General features: G+C 44.0%; 1 protein-coding gene across 1 annotated transcript in view; it reads right to left on the bottom strand.

The window, feature by feature from the left end:
- The window catches only part of NMS (neuromedin S), an 87,690-nt gene that overhangs the window by 26,672 nt on the left and 38,105 nt on the right, over positions 1-22,913 (bottom strand). Inside the window, exons 2-3 of the mRNA XM_033948245.1 lie at positions 12,408-12,463; positions 9,547-9,597 (exon numbers count right to left, since the gene is read on the bottom strand). Coding sequence (XP_033804136.1) covers positions 9,547-9,597; positions 12,408-12,463 — 107 coding nt within the window. The remainder of the gene's footprint in view (positions 1-9,546; positions 9,598-12,407; positions 12,464-22,913) is intronic.

Genomic DNA, 22,913 nt, shown 5'->3' with positions numbered 1-22,913 from the left:
AAAGGTGCGTTAGGGCCTTAACGCACGGAATAGCGCGCGCACTAGCCACTACCGCCTCCTCTTGATCAGGCGGTAGTTTTCAGCTAGCGCACGCTAATCTGGTGTGCGCGCTAAAAATGCTAGCGCACCTTTGTAAAAGGAGCCCATAGTGACATAGAAAACTGAAGACTTTTTCTCCTGCCCAATGAGGGGATATTGTGCTATGTGGTTTTACTAGTTTTAGGATGGTGATTTTTCACTTATAATAATTAACTAAAAAGGCTCAGACATTATGATGTACAGGGTGGACTCATTTTACACTACAGGGCTTGTTCCCATATGAGTCGTCACCCCGGGGAATCTTATAGAAATGTTAGTTCCCCAGTACTGAGGTCTGTTCCCTAAAAATAAAAATAAATTTTTAAACTCTTAAATTCGAGTTGTATTCCCACGTTGCACAGTCTAATCTCATTGTAGCGGGATATATGTTGAGGGATTTTTACTCTCCCCATAGTGATGCCAAATTGTTGTAGATTTCATTCATAGTTTTTTGGCATTCATAGGTTTTGCTTTTTGCCTTTGTAGTGTATAATAACACCATTAGCACATGTTTATTTTTCTTTGCTTTATTCATTTCTTATATTATTACAGGCTCGAAGTGGATTACATTACAGGCTCGAAAAGGATTATAGAAAGATAAGACCAGAGACAATTAATTGTGGAATATGAAAAATTACAGTCAATTTAGGGTCACATACATAAACTGGCACTTACATTTGAACAGTTCTGAGAAATAAAATGTTTATGGAACAAAGTAGTTTTAATTGCTTTATGAAAGTCAGCATATTTATATATTTGAACTATGGTCATGGGCAGTAAATGTCATAGCTTAGCTGCACAGTAAGACAATAACATAGAAAGAACTCTCTTAGATCTGACATCTTTACAAGATGGAAACAATAATTTTAATCGATTATGAGTCCCAAACCTGTGGTGAAAAAACTCAATAAGACAGTACAAATATGGTGTGGCTAGTTCATGAAGGGTCTTAAATATGAAGAAATATAGTTTAAATTCTATCCTAGCTTCAACTGGTAACCAATGAAATTGTACGTACCAGGGTGTAACTCTCTCAAACTTATTCAATGAATAAATCAAAGAGTGGTGCTGTGCATGGTATGTAAGGTCCTCAAAAGATACTTGAAGCAGCCCAGATAAATGATGTTACAGAAATGTAATTATGACAATGCCTATACTATCAAATTGAATTGATCCTGATGAATGTTTTTAGTAAAGAGGTGCCATTGCATAAAATGAGCTTGTGGAAAATGGTGAAAATTAATGTGAGTGTGTGGTGTTCTTGGATGTTCTCTACCTATAATTTCAGCTTCTTAATTTTTCAAAGCTAGAACATACTTTGTGGACACAATACCACATGATGTCGAATTAGTACAATAAGGGCATTATTTTAGAAACATCTCTGCATGGGAATAGTGACATTTATACCGCATACTTATGTAAATAGTGATTTCAGAAAACCATTTTAAATGTGGAAATCCATACCACACAGTGGTGATGTAGTTTAAATTTGGTTTTAGTGACTTAAAAATCTACACATGTTCCCCATTTTACAAAGGTAATTCGCATACATAGAAAATAATTTTCACTGTTGAGTTTAACATCACTTCAGCAGCATGCAGTTTTTAAAATGCACTCGTTTCAGCAAGGAGTTTTCACGAGGGATTAAGGGAATAATTTTCCTTAAGACCCCCTCTCCCATGAAATCTGCCTCCAAAATGGAAATAAAAACGGTGGCCTCAGTAATTAATTGAGGGCATTTACATGTGTAGACTAGAGCTGTCCAATTTGCCTATTTAAATCAATTCATTTCAGTGAATTGATTCAAATCCCGATTTGTTTTCCCAAAAAATCAGACTTACCAATTCAGTGACCCCCCTCCCCCCATGAGACCTGACACACCTCTGGGCCTCCTAATGTAGCAGCAGCAGCAGTGGCGGCGATGGCCTGCCAGCAGAGGCAGCACTCTGAACAGGTTGCTTGTGGCCTGCCCCACCGGGCCCTTCCCTCTGCCATGTCACTGATGATGCAAAAGAGGGAAGCCCTGGCAGGGCAAGCCACGTGCAGCTTGTTCACAGCCCTGCCTCTGCCATCCGGCCACCACCACCACTGCTTTGGGAGGCCCAAAGGTATGTCAGGTCTCACAATGGGGGGTTCAGTCAGGAGGTGTTGCACAGAGGGATAGGAGGAATATAAAACTGCTGCCCAGGGGGATGAGAGGCAGGGATGGAAAGCTTCTGCCCAGGGGGATGAGAGGGAGGGGTGGAAAGCTGTTGCATATGGCGGGAGCGAGGAGAGAGGTAGAATTGTTGGACATGGAGTGTAGGAGAGGAAGGGAGGGATGCGACAAAGGTAGAAAGGGGTGAGAGGGAGAAACACTGCACATGGTGGAGAAGAGAGAGGGAGAAATATTGGACAATATTGTTGACCCTACGTACTTGGTTCTCATTTTAATTTGGATTGTTCTATTAGGCCTACACATAGAATTCATATACAGTGGTGCCTCACACAACGAACTTAATTGGTTCCAGGAGCAAGTTTGTTATGTGAAACGTTCGTTATGTGAAACGCGTTTTCCCATAGGAATACATGTAAAAAAAAATAATTCGTTCTGCAGCATAAAATATGCTAAGATGACATAAAAAAAGATAAATTTTTGGTTATTATTTTTATTTAGATACATCTAAAAACATAATTGTTTTTTAAAACAACACACATTTTTTAAATTTAAAGACAGACTAAGTAGAGTCTAATTTTACAGTGAGAGAGGGCAGAGTCTCAGCGGCAAAAACTGGGACTTAACTGTTCATTTTTTTTTTTTCTACCGTGTTTCCCCGATGATAAGGCAGGGCCATCAAATAAGACAGCCCCCCCTTTTTAGAAAAAAATGTAAAATAAGGCACCCCCCCCCGCAAATAAGCCACCCACCGATACCTGCGCTTACCCGAATCGGGTGGTACGGTGGGTGACTCCGTGTGGGCCCTGGCACCCCCGACACGATCGGGGCAAGAGGGAGCTCAAGCCCTCTTGCCCCCCCGACTCCCCGACACGATCGGGGCAAGAGGGAGCCCAAGCCCTCTTGCCCCCCGACTCCCCGACACGATCGGGGCAAGAGGGAGCCCAAGCCCTCTTGCCCCCCCGACTCCCCGACACGATCGGGGCAAGAGGGAGCCCAAGCCCTCTTGCCCCCCCCGACTCCCCGACACGATCGGGGCAAGAGGGAGCCCAAGCCCTCTTGCCCCCCGACTCCCCGACACGATCGGGGCAAGAGGGAGCCCAAGCCCTCTTGCCCCCCCGACTCCCCGACACGATCGGTGCAAGAGGGAGCCCAAGCCCTCTTGCCCCGCCGATTCCCCAACTCCCCGACAATATCGGGCCAGGAGGGAGCCCAAGTCCTCCTGGCCACGGCGACCCCCTAACCCCACCCTGCACTACATTACGGGCAGGAGGGATCCCAGGCCCTCCTGCCCTCGACGCAAACCCCCCCTCCCCCCAACGACCGCCCCCCCCCAAGAACCTCCGACCGCCCCCCAGCCGACCCGCGACCCCCCTGGCCGACCCCCACGACACCCCCAACCCCCTTCCCCGTACCTTTCTGTAGTTGGCCGGACAGACGGGAGCCAAACCCGCCTGTCCGGCAGGCAGCCAACGACGGAATGAGGCCGGATTGGCCCATCCGTCCCAAAGCTCCGCCTACTGGTGGGGCCTAAGGCGCCTGGGCCAATCAGAATAGGCCCGGGAGCCTTAGGTCCCTCCTGGGGGCGGGGCCTGAGGCACATGGGCCCAACCCGACCATGTGCCTCAGGCCCTGCCCCCAGGAGGGACCTAAGGCTCCCGGGCCTATTCTGATTGGCCCAGGCGCCTTAGGCCCCACCAGTAGGCGGAGCTTTGGGACGGATGGGCCAATCCGGCCTCATTCCGTCGTTGGCTGCCTGCCGGACAGGCGGGTTTGGCTCCCGTCTGTCCGGCCAACTACAGAAAGGTACGGGGAAGGGGGTTGGGGGTGTCGTGGGGGTCGGCCAGGGGGGTCGCGGGTCGGCTGGGGGGCGGTCGGAGGTTCTTGGGGGGGGCGGTCGTTGGGGGGAGGGGGGGGTTTGCGTCGAGGGCAGGAGGGCCTGGGATCCCTCCTGCCCGTAATGTAGTGCAGGGTGGGGTTAGGGGGTTGCCGTGGCCAGGAGGACTTGGGCTCCCTCCTGGCCCGATCGTGTCGGGGAGTCGGGGGGGCAAGAGGGCTTGGGCTCCCTCTTGCCCCGATCGTGTCGGGGAGTCGGGGGGGCAAGAGGGCTTGAGCTCCCTCTTGCCCCGATCGTGTCGGGGAGTCGGGGGGGCAAGAGGGCTTGGGCTCCCTCTTGCCCCGATCGTGTCGGGGAGTCGGGGGGGCAAGAGGGCTTGAGCTCCCTCTTGCCCCGATCGTGTCGGGGAGTCGGGGGGGGCAAGAGGGCTTGGGCTCCCTCTTGCCCCGATCGTGTCGGGGAGTCGGGGGGGCAAGAGGGCTTGGGCTCCCTCTTGCCCCGATCGTGTCGGGGAGTCGGGGGGGGCAAGAGGGAGCCAGGCGGAGAGAGGGCAGTTAAGCACAGTGTCTGCGCGGAAGGATGCAGCTCGGGCGACTTCGTTGTGTGAAACGAAGTTCGTTGTACGAATCAAGACATAAAGTTCGTTGTGCGCAGCGTTCGCTGTGCGAGGCGTCCGTTATGCGAGGCACCACTGTATTCACTTATCCAACAATAAAAGCCTGTCGTTATAAAAGAATCCTGGACAGAACTCTTGCTTTCCAGGCAGGTAAATTGAATGATTGGCTGGGTAACATTATCATGCACTCCTCATCCTATTTTAATTTTAGAAAATCAGTAAAAATGAAATTGTTTAATCGATTTGTAACCTAAGAATTTTACTGTTTTTACTTCTTTTATTCTGTATGCATGTATTTGATGATTTTACATTGTGACTATTCTGATTGTCCAGCAGTTTTTATTGTAAACCGCCTCGAACTATTATGGCTTTGGCGGTATATAAGAATAAATTATATGATAATGGAAGAGAGGCAGGGAGAGATGCTGCATGGGGGGAATAGAGGGGTTTGACCCATGGCACTAGACAGGGAGGGATGGAGAGAATGAGAGAGAGAGAGGGTAGACAATGGGAAAGAAACAGGAATGTTGGATATGGCAGTGGAAGTAAAGGTACAGAGATGGAAGATGTATGGTGAGCACAGAGAAAGAAGAAAACATTAAATGGGCAAGAGATCCTGGCAAGCAAGTTAACAGAAGACAATCAGAAACCAGAGCCTAGGACCAACCTGATTTGAATAATAAAATGATGAGACAGCAAAAGGTAGAAAAAAAATTTATTTTCTATTTTGTGGTTACAATATGTCAGATTTGAAATGTGTATCCTGCCAGTGCTGGAGTTAGCTAGCTAAAAGATAGCATTTATCTGATTAAGCATGATTGATAGAGAGTTTAGCAACTCTGGTGGAAAACAGGTTAGCGGGATGATTATAGTAATGTCGTCAGCGTAGATGAAGAATTTGAGCTTTAAACTCTGCAAGAGATTACCCAGGGAGACAAGATAGATATTAAACAGGTGGGGGACAGAGGGGAACCTTGTGGAACCCCACAAGAGTTTTCCCAGCTGTAGGAGAAAGAGTCGTTCTTAAACACCTTGTATGATCTACCGTATTTCCCAGAAACCCACGGAACCAGTTGAGAACATAGCCTGAGATACTGATGTTTGCAAGACAGTCCAGGAGAATAGTGTGGTCGACCAGGTCAAATGCACTACTCAGATCATGTTGCAGGATCAGAGCGCTTGAGCCCTGGCTAAAGAGTGAGTGTAGGTAGTTGAGCAGTGAGGCTATAATGTGGCCTGAACAAAAGGAGGCGTATGTGCTGGGAGGTGAGAGGCTGATATGCACGGATAGGGAAAGGGACCTTGGAGTGATAGTGTCTGAAGATCTAAAGGCAAAGAAACAGTGTGACAAAGTAATAGCTGTTGCCAGAAGGCTGTTAGGCTGTATAGAGAGTACATACCAAGGACAGAGTGGAAAACATGAAAAAGGATTTGCAAAAGTTAGAGAAATGGTCTAATTTCTGGCAACTAAAATTCAATGCAAAGAAGTGCAGAGTAATGCATTTGGGGATTAGAAATCGGAAGGAGGCGTATGTGCTGGGAGGTGAGAGGCTGATATGCACGGAGAGGGACCTTGGGGTGATAGTGTCTGAAGATCTAAAGGCAAAGAAATAGTGTGACAAAGCTATGGCTGTTGCCAGAAGGATGTTAGGCTGTATAGAGAGAGGCATGACCAGTAGAAGAAAGAAGGTGTTGATGCCCCTGTAAAGTCAATGGTGAGGCCCCACTTGGAGTATTGTGTTCAATTTTGGAGACCCTATCTGGCAAAGGACATAAGAAGACTTGAGGCAGTCCAAAGAAAGGCGACAAAAATGATAGGAGGTTTGAGAAAAGACTGGAAGCCCTGAATATGTATACCCTAGAGCAGGGGTGTCAAAGTCCCTCCTCGAGGGCTGCAATCCAGTTGGGTTTTCAGGATTTCCCCAATGAATATGCATGAGATCTATTAGCATATCATGAAAGCAGTGCATGCAAATAAATCTCATGCATATTCATTGGGGAAATCCTGAAAATCTGACTGGATTGTGGCCCTTGAGGAGGGACTTTGACACCCCTGCCCTAGAGGAAAGGAGGGACAGGGGAGATATGATTCAGATGTTCAAATACTTGAAAGGTTTTAACGTAGAACTGTAGGGGTGATTCCTTCCTCACACCTAAGGTTAAGCCTCTCTCATCTTTGCTGTCTAAATCATCTTTGCTGTCTGCTGCCTGCCAGATGCATTTTGGGTATGTTACAAGAACTATGTGTTTCTAGCCAAGGACATTTGACTATGGATACGTGCTCAGCTCCTGAGAAATCTGGAGGAGGTAGGAGCTGCTATGATCTGTGTGTTTCTTTTCTTATCTTCAGGAGGCACCTTTTCAAGGCCTGTACAAGAATATACACAGAAAGTCTATTGATTTAAGTCCTGTTGCTGGATTGGTCCTAGTGGGGTCATCTGACAAAAACTAAAGAGAAAGGTGTCTAATAATTACTAGTCTATGCTGGGATGTAAGGGAGCTTGGATCTTAGCATAGGTTCCTCTACACACACCTTCTAATAATTAAGAACTGATAAGTACCTCTTGTGACCTAGTTCTCAGCTGAGAGTGAAAACACAGAACTGCTTTTGAAACAGATCTGGTTTCTATCGCATCAAAAACTTTAACAGATATATCTTACAGCTCACTCCAGTGACAAGCCTTATCTGACTCTAAGGAATTTTCTCATCTGCTATGCTGAAGAAAACGGACAAATTCCATCTCCCTGTTCTGAGTAAGCCTAACCGGAAGAGTGAAAAAGGAATTACAGTAAAACCTTGGATTACAAGTAACTTGGTTTGCAAGTGTTTTGCAAGACATGCAAAACATTTTATTAAATTTTAACTTGATATACAAGCAATGTCTTGCAATACAAGTACACAAAATATACACACATCACATCTGAACCGAGGGTTCTTCTCTCTCTGACGCTGCAAGAGTGTAGTGACTGTTCTAAATGAGCGAGGTCTTGCAATACGAGTACATACAGTATACATGTGTCACATCATCACAACTGAGCCGATGGTTCTTCTCTCTCTGACTCTGCAGGAGTGTAGTGACTGTTCTAAATGAGCGAGGTCTTGTAATACAAGTGCATATAGTATTTTGTATTAAAGATTTTGGGTTGTGGAACAAATCGTCTGAGTTTCCATTATTTCCTATGGGGTAATTCGCTTTGATGTACAAGTGCTTTGGATTACAAGCATGCTTCTGGAACGAATTATGCTTGAAAACCAAGGTTTTCCTGTATTTACTTTATCAGCTGGGCTAGATAAAATTCTATTGGTTTCAGGAGAGGAGAGTTAAAGTTCTTGTGGTGATAAGCTATTTTTAGATTGCTACTATAATCAGGAATTATTATTATAAGGAATTACCTAGTGTGTAAGAATTAGTTGTATTTACTCATTTACATAGGGATTATTGTGTAATAATTATGTACTGAGATAGAATGTATTCAGAGATATTGTGAACAAATAATTAGTTATCATTTACTGCTGGCTTGTGAATTATATTTTTCTATTTCTATAATAAAATATTTCATATAGCTTTGGTCTTTGTTTAGTATAAGCTGGCAAATTACTGAATCCGTGGATGTAGTTATGGGTTGTCCTAGAAACATGAGGTGACTTGTTCATGTAACACTAATTTGTTATACCCATAAATCTACCTACAGATCCAAATCTTTTCCAGAAAAAGGAAAATGGTAATACCAGAGGGCATAATTTAAGATTGAGGGGTAGTAGACTCATGAGTAATGTTAGGAAATTCTTTTTTATGGAGACTGTGGTTGAAGCATGGAATGTATTTCTGAGGGAGGTGGTGGAGAGGAAAATGTTCAAACAAGCATGGGATGAACACAGAGGATCCCTAATCAGAAAATAATGGGTATATATTGAAGGAACTAAGGCCAGTGCTGGGCAGACTTGCACAGTTTGTTTCCTGTATATGGACATTCAGTTGAGGATAGGCTGAGGAGGGCTTTGATGACTAGGATGGTTTAGATGAGCTGGTGAGCTTTGATGGAGGCTCCAGTAGATAGAACCTAAACACACTACTGGGCAGAGCTCTAGGTTTCTGGCCTAGAAATATCTAAGAAAAAGGACCGTTTAAATTAAATGATAATTTATAGAGTGTGTATGTTTGGACAGACTGGATGGACCATTTGGGTCTTTATCTGCTGTCATTTACTATGTTATTATGTTACAATGACATGACTGAAATAAGTGAGCCACAAGACCTCCAGAGGAGGTTGAAATACGTAGACTTGCACAAGTGCTGGCCACAGGACACAACCTCAGTCCTCTGCCAGAACTGGAGGTCACACAAAAACACTTCTTTTGCACAGCCTTAATTCTGTGCAAGAACTGGACTGAAAAGACAGTCTCATTCTTGTACCATAGCTGGAGTCATAGAACACAACCTCAGTCCTTTTCTAGAGGTAGGATTACCAGATACACCTTAGTGTTATGTTGGCAAGGCACTACACAAGGAAGAATCATTGCAACTAAGAGCCATATGGTCATTTTTAGTCTCATCATTCCCAAGATAATGTTTATCTGCCTGTAACTAGGCAACAGCAACAGCAACAGCAACTCTCTGTAATGGGGAGGTCAAGATGTGCTAGGCCAGGAATGAGTGCAAGATACCTGACAAGATGTTAACAAACTCATCTTTTCTGGATCTACCCTCCATTTCTTTACCATCTTTTTGTACTGCTTTTTATTAATTTATCATTTGTTATAGGGGGTCCTGGATGAAGGTGCCATATAAGTAGAGAATAACTGAAACTAGAAATGGGCAGCCCCACTGTAAGATCATTACAGAAAAAACTCAGTTTTACCTGGGGATGATTTGACAGTGCTGTCCACTGACTGAAACACAATGCCAGTCTCTTTTGATGAAAAGAAAAGAAAAGGAAAAATATATAGTTACACTTTCTTCATGTTCTTTTACAATACATTTTCCATAGACTTCCTCATAGCCCATGCAGAACCAATGGTTTTCAGACACAAGGCAAAAGACATAAAAACTGCCGTACGAAAGACCAAACCCCATCTAGCCCAGTATCCAGTTTTTATCAGTGGCCAATGCCATTCACAAGTACCTGACAGAATCCAAAAAGTAGCTAGATCCCATGCTACATACCCCCAGGGATAAGCAGTGGCTTTCCTTAGGTTTATCTTTGCAGTTTACAGATTTTACCTCCAGGAATTCGTCCAAATCTTTTTTAAACCAAGCTACATTAACTGTTTCCTCAGAGGCAACGAGGAGGAGCCTAAGGCCCTGATTGGCTCAGATGCCTAAGGTCCCTCCCATAAGAGGGGCCTTAGGCACCTGGGCCAACAGAAGTCTTAGGCCTCCTCAGTGTATTCTGTGATGCCCTGGGAGGGGCCTAAGATTCTGAATGGCCAGATACATAAAGCCCCTCCCATGAATGGGTTAGCTCATCTAGGTATCCCAGCAGAGCTGTGCGGGGTAGACAGGACTTGCCTACTAGGGGTAGACAGGGCTTACCTACTACCATTTAAGGGAGGAGATTGGACTTAAACACTGACGGCCTAATTCTATAAATGACACTGAAAATTACAAGTGCCCAATTTCTGCATGCAGTTTAACTGAATAAAAAGCCAATTAGTGCTGATAATTGGGTGCTAATAATCAATTATCAACATTAATTGGAATCATTTAAAATTTACACACAAATTTTTAGGTGCCAACATCCACATGTAAATCTTACATGTGGTTCCAAAAGGGGGACATAGCCATGGAAGTGTCATAGACAGATTGGGGACGTTCCTGTAATTTATGTGTGCTGTTACAGAATAAAGGGATTTAAACCAGTGTTTTGTTGGTGTAAATCCTCACATCTAAAGTTAGGCTTAGTTCCAGACACTAAGCACTATTCTATAAACAGTATCTAACTGTGAGCCTTATTTATAGATTAGCATTAGGCGCCTTTACTCAATGATGATTTTTTGGCACCTTTATAGAATTCAGTCGACAATGTATTGCAACCCACAGGATTGAATCAAGAACTTGAATGGCTCTTTTTACTTTGAATGACAACAATTCCAGCGCTTTCAGCTGGTTTCAGTTTGGAGCTGAGCCATATTGGTTGTTTCATTTGAAAGTTTGTATGTAATCTAGTCATTGGTTTTAATGATATAACTCATTGTTTTAAATATGCTGGGCCAGGGCTGGAGTGAGTAGCTCAAAAAATTGTTTGGATTATGAAGATTGTTAATTTTTTGTACTTAGTTTTTCTTAAGACCGGATGCAGATCAATTGGACAACTTGAAACATGATTGTGTCATTGTATCAAACATGAAACATAAAACAATGTGGAGAAATGATGTTCCTGAGATGGACTTTATTAATATTAAAATAATATTAAAACTTGGCAAACCACATAGAAATCTCTAGGACGCAGTCCGCTGAAAAGCTTTGGACCCTGGACCCAACACGGTCCGTGTTTCGATAGAATGTCTTCTTCAGTGGTCCCTATGAAGTCCTATGGTAAAGACACGTGGATAAAAATGCCAGTCGGAAATAAACTGATCCGAAAAAAGCTGTGTGCAGGACATGGGCTCAAAAAGCCCATGTCTAGCACACAGCTTTTATGGCAAGGAGAGAGAAAGGGGGGCAGGAGAGAGAAAGAAAGAAAGCAAGAGGAGCAGAGAGAAAGAAAGACAGAAATGATTAAGAAGAGGGGCAGGGAGGGAGAAAGAAAAAAAAGGAGGGGGCAGGGAGAGATGAAGAAAAAATTGTACTCACGGAGGGACAGAGAGAGATGATGGTTGTGGAATGGAATGATAGGAAGCATGCAGGAAGAAGAAAGAAAGATTGGATGCACAGTCAGAAGGAAATGCAACCAGAGACTCATGAAATCACCAAACAAAGGTAGGAAAAATGATTTTATTTTCAATTTAGTGATCAAAATGTGTCCTTTTTGAGTATTGATATCTGCTGTCTATATTTTGCACTATGGCCCCCTTTTACTAAACTGCAATAACAGTTTTTAGTGCAGGCAGCCTATGAGTGTCGGGAGCAGCACGGGGCATTCAGCGCAGCTCCCTGTGCTAAAAACCGCTATTGTATAGTTGTTACTGAGGTGACATTGCATATTTTAAAGTCATCTGCTTTGACCTCTTTGAAAAAACCCCAAATATTAATTATAATTAACATTTTATCTGCGTACAGTGTGCTTTGTGTTTTTTTTTTAATTTTATTGTTGGTAGATCATTTTGACTTGGTCATTTTAAAAGTAGCTTGCAAGCCAAAAAAGTATGGGCACCTATACTATAAATCAGGGGTCAAATCCAGTCGGGTTTTCAGGATTTCCCCAATGAATATGCATGAGATCTATGTGTATCACTGCTTTCAATGCATATTCATTGGGGAAATCCTGAAAATCCGACTAGATTCGGCCCTCAAGGAGGGACTTTGAGGACCCCTGCTATAAGTAGACATTGCACACTTCATCCAGTTTTCTGAAAGATCTATTCACAACATTTGTAGTTTTCATTCAGAGTTTGGTAGCTTATACTCAAACCAAGTTTTCCTGTGGTTTTCATTTTTAATTACTTATACATAATAGCAGGAATTTACAGTATGTGACTAATGAAAAAGTGATTTGCATCTACCAAGTGGATTTTCTTAAAAAAAACAAGCATGTGGGAATATAAGGAATAGGCAGTATACCTCACTCTGAGGAAGGTTCAAACCATCCGCATAGCGCAGAAAGGGCTGAGGAAATCCTGTTGAGATGAATCACACAAGTTACAGAAATGAATGAAACATGTTCATAGAACCTAAAATTACAAAACAGGGATATATTACCTCTACCCCACAAAAAAGTTAGACCTTTGTAAAAGCACTGATCATGAGATGTTGATATGGTAACGTTGACCTAGCAGGAATATAAAGCCAGTAATTACACCGTTCCTCAGATTCTTTGCAACATACATACACAAAAGACATTTTGGAATCACAGAATTTTTTTTTTCTTTTTGTGTAGGGATTGCAAAAGCTTATGCCACACTACAACAAAATAAACATGATATTGTATGATTGGTTTTAATTTTGAGTAATTTGTAAGTTTTAAAGTATTTATTTATTCATTATATATTTGTACTTACATACTTTTATTTTTATTCATATGTACATAAGAACATATGAGCATAAGAATTGCTGCTGCTGGGTTTAGACCAGTGGTCCATCGTGCCCAGCAGTCCGCTTATGCGGTGGCCCCCAGGTCAAAGACCAGTGCCCTGAGAGAAGCCCCTACCTGCGTACGTTCCGGTTCAGCAGGAACTTGTCTAACTTTGTCTTGAATCCCTGGAGGGTGTTTAACCCTATAACAGCCTCCAGAAGAGCGTTCCAGTTTTCCACCACTCTCTGGGTGAAGAAGAACTTCCTTACGTTTGTACAGAATCTATCCCCTTTTAACTTGAGAGAGTGCCCTCTCATTCTCTCTACCTTGGAGAGGGTGAACAACCTGTCTCTATCTACAAAGTTTATACCCTTCATTATCTTGAATGTTTCGATCATGTCCCCTATCAGTCTCCGCTTTTCAAGGGAGAAGAGGCCCAGTTTCTCTAATCTCTCACTGTACGTCAACTCCTCCAGCCCCTTAAACATTTTAGTCGCTCTTCTCTGTACCCTTTCGAGTAGTACTATGTCCTTCTTCATGTACGGTGACCAATGCTGGACGCAGTATTCCAGGTGAGGTCGTACCATGGCCCGGTACAGCGGCAAGATAACCTTCTCCGATCTGTTCGTGATCCCCTTCTTAATCATTCCCAGCATTCTGTTCGTCTTTTTCTCCGCCGCTGCGCATTGCGCGGACAGCTTCATGGACTTGTCGACCAGTACTCCCAAGTCTCTTTCCTGGGGGATCTCTCCAAGTATCGCATCGGACATCATGTAGTCGTATATAAGATTTTGGTTACTGACATGCATCACCTTACACTTATCCACGTTAAACCTCATTTGCCATGTCGCGGCCCATTTTTCGAGCGTGTTTATGTCACATTGCAGGTCTTCGCAATCCTCCTGTGTCTTCACTACTCTGAATAACTTCGTATTGTCTGCAAATTTAATCACCTCACTCGTCGTACTAATTTCCAGATCGTTTATAAATAAGTTGAAGAGCACGTTTCCAAGCACTGAACCCTGCGGCACTCCATTTAAGCCTATCAATCTGCCTGCATATCTCTTCTAGACTGACCGTCAACCCTGTCAGTTTTCCGTCTTCGTTTCCCGTGTATAGCCTGTCGGCCTCCGGTATGTTGTGTATATCTTCTTCGGAAAAATACAGACGCAAAAAATGTGTTTAGTTTGTCGGCGATGGCTTTGTCCTCCTTTAGCACTCCCTTTATTCCATGGTCATCCAACGGCCCCACCGCTTCCTTCGTGGGTCGTTTCCCCTTAATATATCGAAAGAACGGCTCGAAGTTTCTCACCTCCTTGGCTATTTTTTCCTCGTAGTCTCTTTTGGCCCCTCTTACCGCCTTATGGCACCTGCTTTGATGCTGTTTGTGCTTTTTCCAGTTTTCGTATGGTTTTGACCTTTTTCCATTCCTTAAATGAAGTCTTCTTGTCCCTGATCACTTCCTTTACCGCTACAGTGAGCCATGCCGATTCCTTGTTCTTTTTTCTCTTGGATCCCTTGTTGATACACGGTATATATAGATTTTGCGCCTTGGTCACTGTGTCCTTAGCGTTTTTACAGTGTTTATCCTCTTCTTAAATTTCTTCCCCACCATGAGTCTCATCCCTTCATAATTCCCTTTTCGGAAGTTCAGTGCCATGGCCGTTGTTTTGGGTTGACGTTTTGCCCCTGTGTCCAGGTTGAATCCCTACTGGCACAGAGAGCTGAACTTACAGTAGCAGTTGAATGAGCATGTGCTAGAGAAGCTTACAATTCCTGAAAACATATGAATGGGGGCAAATTTGCAGCACTGGTAACCGTGGACACAGCCTCAGCTCAGTGTGTCAGCAGCATGTATCAGTGAGCTTTCAAACCCTTCACCAGCCCATGAATACGATAGACCCACAAAAGATAAAACACAGATGTAATCAGAATCAGGACAATTCTATAAAGAGGGTTCCTATATGTAGATGCCAAAAGATACCCAAGGTAGGCATGTACAAGGGCTGCTGAAAAAGTTCTCAATCCAACCAACAAAGTTGGGGCAGTCTCAATTGAGGGCTATGCACTTAGTTCAGTGATTTTCTAATTTTTTCATTCCATTAACAAAATACAAAAGGAAAATTGCTGGATGGAGACTGCCCCAACTTTGTTGGTTGGGCTAAGAACTTTTCAGCAGCCCCTTGTATGTGTTTAGACACAAGCAGTTACTCCAGGCATGGAGTTGGCATACATTCTTGCACCTAGATTCAGGAAATATACTGTACACACAATTTACAGTATTATATGTCACAAGTACTGTATATGTAAGCCCCACCCATAGAGACATCCATTAAACTGGAAGAATGCTGTAAATGTGTACTTCCATCTTCCCTCAAGCGGGGGCTTGCATTGGACCCGTCTTCCTGTGGGATCCCTTTGCTGTTTCCAGGTGTCGCTGCTGTGTCACCCATTTCTTCCTTATGGTTGTCCTCCAGGTGGTCCTCACTCACTGTGGGTGTATCTTGGCAGTTCCACTGTTGCTGGTGATTTTCCATGGCCTCTCTGTATGCCTCCTCGATGAACCTAACTCCTGGACTTCTTCCTCAGTGGTTTCCTCTGTCTTGAAGTTTTCTGCCTTTCTGTCCTCCTCCTCCACTGCTTGAAGTACTTCTAGTTCCAGCATTTTATCTTCCAAGAGTCTAACTTGTTTCTTCAGGCCCTCCAGTCTCCTGCATCGAGTCCATACATAAGACTGCCTCCCAGAGGGGAGGTAGTCATACATATGGCAAATAATGCAGAAAACTGGGTAGCTCAACATCCTGCTTCTGTCTGCTGCTTCCATTGCTGTCCACATGCTGGTCTGTTGTCAGAAGTGGATTCTCCTGCTTACTTGTGTGTCCTCTGTGTCTGCTGCAGTTGCCCTCTGCTTTGCTTGCATGTCGCTTGTGTATATTCTGCATCTGCTGTGGTTGCCCTCTGCTCTGCTTGCCTGTTGCTTGTGTGTCCTCTGTGCCCATCCAACCCATGCATATGTTTGTGTGGGCATGCATTGACAGATATGAGGCAGGATTGTGTACAGAGACAGGATGGTGGAAAAAGATTGGCACAAGATCCTTGATTTCTGCAGAAGAATGGGACCAAACCCACTGTGGCAGTGACAGGATGAGAATGTGCCAGATAGGTTTGAATCCCTACTGGCACAGAGAGCTGAACTTACAGTAGCAGTTGAATGAGCATGTGCTGGAGAAGCTTACAATTCCTGAAAACATATGAATGGGGGCAAATTTGCAGCACCGGTAACCGTGGACACAGCCTCAGCTCAGTGTGTCAGCAGCATGTATCAGTGAGCTTTCAAACCCTTCACCAGCCCATGAATACGATAGACCCACAAAAGATAAAACACAGATGTAATCAGAATCAGGACAATTCTATAAAGAGGGTTCCTATCTGTAGATGCCAAAAGATGCCCAAGGTAGGCATGTACAAGGGGCTGCTGAAAAAGTTCTCAATCCAACCAACAAAGTTGGGGCAGTCTCCATTGAGGGCTATGCACTTAGTTCAGTGATTTTCTAATTTTTTTGTTCCATTGAAAAAATACAAAAGGAAAATTGCTGGACTAAGTGTTTAGCTCTGGATGGAGACTGCCCCAACTTTGTTGGTTGGGCTAAGAATTTTTCAGCAGCCCATTGCATGTGTTTAGGCACAAGCAGTTACTCAAGGCATGGAGTTGGCATACATTCGTTCACCTAGATTCAGGAGATATACTGTACACACAATTTACAAGTACTGTATATGTAAGCCCCACCCATAGAGACATCCATTAAACTGGAAGAATGTTTTAAATGTGTGCATGCACCTTATAGGGGAATTGTAGCAAAGGTGCAGGATAATGAGTGCTATGCGAGAATGCTATAAGAGCAATTCTAAGCAGAACTGCCATTACAGAATACTAGCTTATTAGCTCAAGTCCTTATTTTAACACCTAACTGTAGGTGTTAAAATAGGCTGCCCGTTAGGTGTGAAATTGCAAGTATTAATAACACTACACCTAAATGCATTTGCAGACCTTAGGGAAGGGAGTTTCCAAGTTTATTAAAATCTTTGATAAAATGCAAATCAAGACTTCTAAGCGTTTTACAAATTGTATTAAAATACCGACTAAACAATACATCATAAATGTGAAACGATAGGAAAGTGGGGGGAACTACAATGTAAAAGTAAAAAAGACATAAAGGGTAAACTACAATGGGGAAGCAGGAGAATGAAGATTATTTAATAGCCTTGGCTATTTCTAAGGCTATTTCTATGTCCCAGCCATTGCCCAACAGTGGCTGGGACATAGAAATGTGTGTACAGTATATCCAATGACCTGATCAAGGGCCCATGATTACAAAATTCTGAAGGGAGTCCTGGTGCATAACCCCAAGAGGACTATCACTGCAATGACTGGGACTGGCTTGGTAGAACAGAAGGGATATGAAAAAAATAAAGGAATTCCCAGGTAATTAAGCTGGAGAGCCAGGGGAGCAGGAGAAAACTGCCTGCCCCCACCCTCCCCCCTCAAAATCTACATACCCTATTCTTGATAGCATCAACTTCATAAATCATTCTTTCAGGTGAAAGTTGCCTAACAAAGTCACTAAATCTCTTTTCTGACAGCCCTCCTTCCATTTTTCTTTATGCCAAAAACCTTTTCAACAAAAGAATTCCTCACAATACAATGAAAGGAAAAACCCTGTCAAAAATCAGTTTTTTTCTAAGCAGAAGCAGCCATTTTAGAAAAGAATTGTACATTTCTTTAACTACTTTCAAGGCAGTAAGACTAAAAAGACTCCTGCAAGTTTTTGCAGCACAAAAAAAATTACCATCCAATAGAGTTGTGCTATCATAACGAGCTCTGTTTCGGCCACCTGCCGGCAGTGAAATAGGCAGCCAGTAGAGAAACTAATAGAGTCAGTGTTCAAATTATTACAATTAAAATAATTCTGCTCTTCTTTGGATATTATACATTAAATGAAGACAAAAAAATAATCTGATAAGGGGACCATTATCTCTTATGAAGGGCCGCTGAAAAGTTCTCAGCCCAACCAAGAAAAGAATGATGTGGAGTCATGAAACTTATAAGTTATTACACATATTTGTTGACACTTTATTGTTTAATTTCATATGATTGAAACAAAAAGTGTAGAATAACTTGTAAGTTTCATGGCTCCACATCATTCTCTTCTTAAATGGGTTGAGAAATTTTCAGCGGTCCCTCATACATGGGACTGCTATGGATTGGAAAGGAGTGCCTGCAGAAAGTGTGTATGAGTAGTATACAGTGTGTATAGTTTGATAAAAGCCGTGACAAAGCAGATGGTCCTTAAGACTGAAGAATAAAGTAATTAGGCTGTTCAGCTAGAGCAGCGGTCTCAAACACGCGGCCCGTGTGCCGCATGCAGCCCCCCAGGTACTATTTTGCGGCTTGCAGTCTGTCCTCTCCACAAGTTTTCCGATTGTGGAGAGGACAATCGCGTACAGACCACGACTACTGTAATTGACTTGCATTGGAGGGAATACTGGCAAACGGCCTCCTGATGGCGCTGTGCTTCTCCCAGTCTCAGCCTCCCTCCACCTGCTTTGGCTTGCGTCTCAAGGCGGCATTAATGTCAATGAGCAGCTGCCGGGTTGTGCTGTGCATCTCGTGATCTCAGCCTCCCTCCGCCCCCTCTCAGCCCGGATCCGGAGCGCATGGCTCACTCTGCTCTGCAGCTCACCCACAAGCACCGGAACCAAGCAACGAGGCATCCCAGGCTGTGGTGGCGGTTGCAGTGTAGGGCTGTAGGCAAGAGCAGAATGTGTGAAATTGTAATTATATGTCCCGCATAAATTCTTTTTTTAACCTCCTATGATTTCTCCTGTGGTGGTGTTTCTTCACATTGGCCTATGTCAGTGGTCGGCAAATTGCGGCTCTTTAGCCACTTGAGTGCAGCTTGCGGCTTGCCTAAAGCAGGGGTCCCCATGCTTCCCTTCTCACTGCCCTCCCCCAAGTCACTGCCATTGGGGAACAGGCCGCCACCACAGCCGGTGAATAGGCTACCACTGCCACCATCGGGGAATAGGCTAACACCACCGCGATCGGGGAACAGGCTGGTGCCGAGTTCTTAGCTCTCCCTGCTTATTTTCCCCAGCGTGGAGCCGACCAAGTCTCACCACTCAACGTCAATTCTAACTTCGGAGAGGAAGTTCTGGGCCAATCGCTGCCTGGCTGGCCTGGAACTTCCTCTCCGATATTAGAATTGACGTCGAGTGGCGAGAATTGGTCAGCCCCATGCTGGGGAAGATAAATAGGGAGAACTAAGAACTCGGCGCCGGCCTGTTCTCCGATGGTAGTGGCTTGGGGGAGGGCAGGGAGAAAGAAAGAAAGAAAGGGGGGACAGGGAGACAGAAAGAAAGAAGGGAGACAGGACACAGACAGAAAAGGGCATGGAGAGAGAGAGAAAGAAAGAAGGGGGCAGGGTGAAAGAAATAAAAGTTAGGGGAGGGAAGGAGACAGATGCCAGACCAGGGGAAAGAAAGGAAGGAAGGAGGGAGGGAGAGAAATGAAAGAAATGTCAGACCATGGAAATAGGGATGGAAGAAGAGAGAGATAGAAGGGAAGGTAAGACATGGAAATGTAGATTTTGAAAAGAAAACAGAAAAATTGAATATTAAGTTAATGCCAAAGATGAATGCAAGGCAGAAAGTGAAGATGGAAAGAAAAACAGTCAAAGGACATGAAGGCCCTGGAAGCATAATTAAAAGCACAGAAAAATAAAGTCACTAGCCAACAAAGGTAGGGAAAATGATTTTATTTTCAGTATAGTGATTGAAATGTGTCAGTTTTGAGAAAGGAAAAATATTAAACTTTAAATGTGAGGGCTGCAGAAAAAATAGTTAATGACAATTTTGCTTTATAGTTTATAAATCTTTCCTTTAACTGTTAAAGGAAAGATTTATAAACTATAGCTGATGCCCCGGCGTTGCACGGGTATTTAATTATAGCAATAACACTGTAAATGGATTCAAATAAAGATACTTTATAGTGGTGAATGAAAATATTTTTTTACAGCTTAATAAAAAGTACAATATTCAAATTATAATGTGAAATAGTTGACAAAATGAATACAATACAACTAACGCAAAACGTGATTATAAACAACATTTTTAGTTTCACCTCCTGGAGCAAGAACATATAAATTCTTGGGTGAACCCAGCCCTGAGCAAGCAACATAGAGTTGTGGGCCGTGAGACCCCCAGAACATATCACCCCAGGTAGTGAGGGATTTGCATACCAAGTTTCGTTCAAATCGGTCAAGCCGTTTTTGAATTACTGTGAGAAAGGCAGCTTTTTACATTTTTTCCATTGACATGAATGGGTGAAATCTGATTTTCTGTTTGTAGCTCCGCCCACATGTGCAGGTGGGCCGTGAGACCCCCAGAACATATCACCCCAGGTAGTGAGGGATCTGCATACCAAGTTTCGTTCAAATCGGTCAAGCCGTTTTTGAATTACTGTGAGAATGGCAGCTTTTTACATTTTTTCCATTGACATGAATGGGTGAAATCTGATTTTCTGTTTGTAGCTCCGCCCACGTGTGCAGGTGGGCCGCGAGACCCCCAGAACATATCACCCCAGGTAGTGAGGGATCTGCATACCAAGTTTCGTTCAAATCGGTCAAGCCGTTTTTGAATTACTGTGAGAATGGCAGCTTTTTACATTTTTTCCATTGACATGAATGGGTGAAATCTGATTTTATGTTTGTAGCTCCGCCCACGTGTGCAGGTGGGCCGCGAGACCCCCAGAACATATCACCCCAGGTAGTGAGGGATCTGCAAGTTTCGTTCAAATCGGTCAAGCCGTTTTTGCGTGATCGCGGCACATACACACACACATACATACCTCCGATTTTATATATATAGAAGATAAAGAGTTTTACCTCATGCAAAGTTGTCATTTCTTTAATAAGACATTAACTATTTTTTCTGCGGCCCTCCAAGTACCTACAAATCCAAAATGTGGCCCCACTAAGGGTTTGAGTTTGAGACCACTGAGCTAGAGGGATTTGAATGGAAAGAGTGTGTCGTGAGGGCTTGTGCCCAGGCCCTGCAAGCTGTGATAAAGATATTGCTGACTAAGGATGGGGATGGAATTAAAGGTATTTAGTACTAGAGTTTGTTAGCTACCTATAGTATTGGGAAAACCCTGACATAACTGAGACCCATAATACAAAGGGATTCTTGGGAGGGATCAAGTCATGGGTGGCTGGAAGGAATTCCCCTCCTACTGACCCAGGTAGAGAAATAGGTCAGTGTGCTATATGTGAAGCGCAGGTAGTTGTGGGAGAACTTCCCAGAAGCATTCTTAGTAAATTGCACTGTGATTTTCAAAAGGGCAAAAAATTGGGAGAGACAGTCATGAGACATGTAGGGTGGCCCCAGGGCTGATCTTGCGTCCAAGTGGTGGAAATGTGAAATTCCAGAAACTTTGTGCCATAAAGTTTGAATTGAAGGAAAAAATGTGAAAGTGCTGGGATTTTTGCTTCATGCTAGCAGGACTTTTGTAGATTATTTTGGGGGGTTTTGGTTTCATGCAACTGTATGGACTACATTTGTGAGATATACCAAGAAGTGGAAAGTTATAATTTGCTAAAGGAATTCCAGTGAACTGCTAACTGGCAGAATAAATGCTTTGAACTTTGCTTAGCTGGAAAACTGTGTCCTTTTTGCAGCACAAATAGCCATTTCCTTGTGGTTACTCCAGTGAGCAATGGTCCTTATGCCTATGGCAGAAATTGGATCTTCCGTCAAGTTGGCAGACCCCAGCACCGCCACAACATATAAGAACATAAGAATTGCCGCTGCTAGGTCAGACCAGTAGTCCGCTTATACGGCAGCTCTTAGGTCAAAGACCAGTGCCCTAACTGAAATTAGCCTTACCTGCGTACGTTCCGGTTCAGCAGGAACTTGTCTAACTTTGTCTTGAATCCCTGGAGGGTGTGTTCCCCTATAACAGCCTCCGGAAGAGCATTCCAGTTTTCTACCACTCTCTGGGTGAAGAAGAATTTCCTTACATATGTACGGAATCTATCCCCTTTTAGCTTCAGAGAGTGCCCTCTTGTTCTCTCTACCTTGGAGAGGGTGAACAACCTGTCTTTATCAACTAAGTCTATTCCCTTCATTATCTTGAATGTTTCAATCATGTCCCCTCTCAGTCTCCTTTTTTCAAGGGAGAAGAGGTCCAGTTTCTCTAATCTCTCGCTGTATGGCAACTCCTCCAGCCCCTTAACCATTTTAGTTGCTCTTCTCTGGACCCTTTTGAGTAGTACTATGTCCTTCTTCATGTACGGCGACCAGTGCTGGACACAGTATTCCAGGTGAGGGCATACCATGGCCTGGTACAGTGGCATGATAACCTTCTCCAATCTGTTCATGATCCCCTTCTTTATCATTCCTAGAATTCTGTTCACCCTTTTCACCGCCGCTGCACATTGCGTGGACGGCTTCATAAGAACATAAGAACATAAGCAGTGCCTCCGCCGGGTCAGACCATAGGTCCATCATGCCCAGCAGTCCGCTCCCGCGGCGGCCCAAACAGGTCACCTGTCTGAATCATCAGAAGGGGCCCCCTTGCCACCCTGGTTTCCCATTGAAGTCCTATCTTCCCATCGAAGTCCTAACCCTCCGGTTTTGCACATGCACGACCTGGTCGGGTTTCTATACTTATTTCCTGGATACTTCTCTCAGTATCCCACGATCCCTTTATCCCTCAGGAATCCGTCCAATCCCTGTTTGAATCCCTGTACCGTACTCTGCCCGACCACCTCCTCCGGCAGCGCATTCCAAGTGTCCACGACCCTCTGGGTGAAAAAAAACTTCCTTGCATTTGTTTTGAACCTATCTCCCTTCAGTTTCTCCGAGTGCCCCCTCGTACCTGTTGTCCCCTTCAGTCTGAAGAATCTGTCCCTATCCACCCTCTCTATGCCCCTCATGATCTTGAAGGTCTCTATCATATCTCCCCTGAGCCTCCTTTTTTCCAGGGAGAAGAGCCC

Source organism: Geotrypetes seraphini, chromosome 6 (assembly GCF_902459505.1).
Source record: "Geotrypetes seraphini chromosome 6, aGeoSer1.1, whole genome shotgun sequence".
Classification (NCBI taxonomy): domain Eukaryota; kingdom Metazoa; phylum Chordata; class Amphibia; order Gymnophiona; family Dermophiidae; genus Geotrypetes; species Geotrypetes seraphini.
This window is presented reverse-complemented; position numbering and strand designations above follow the sequence as displayed.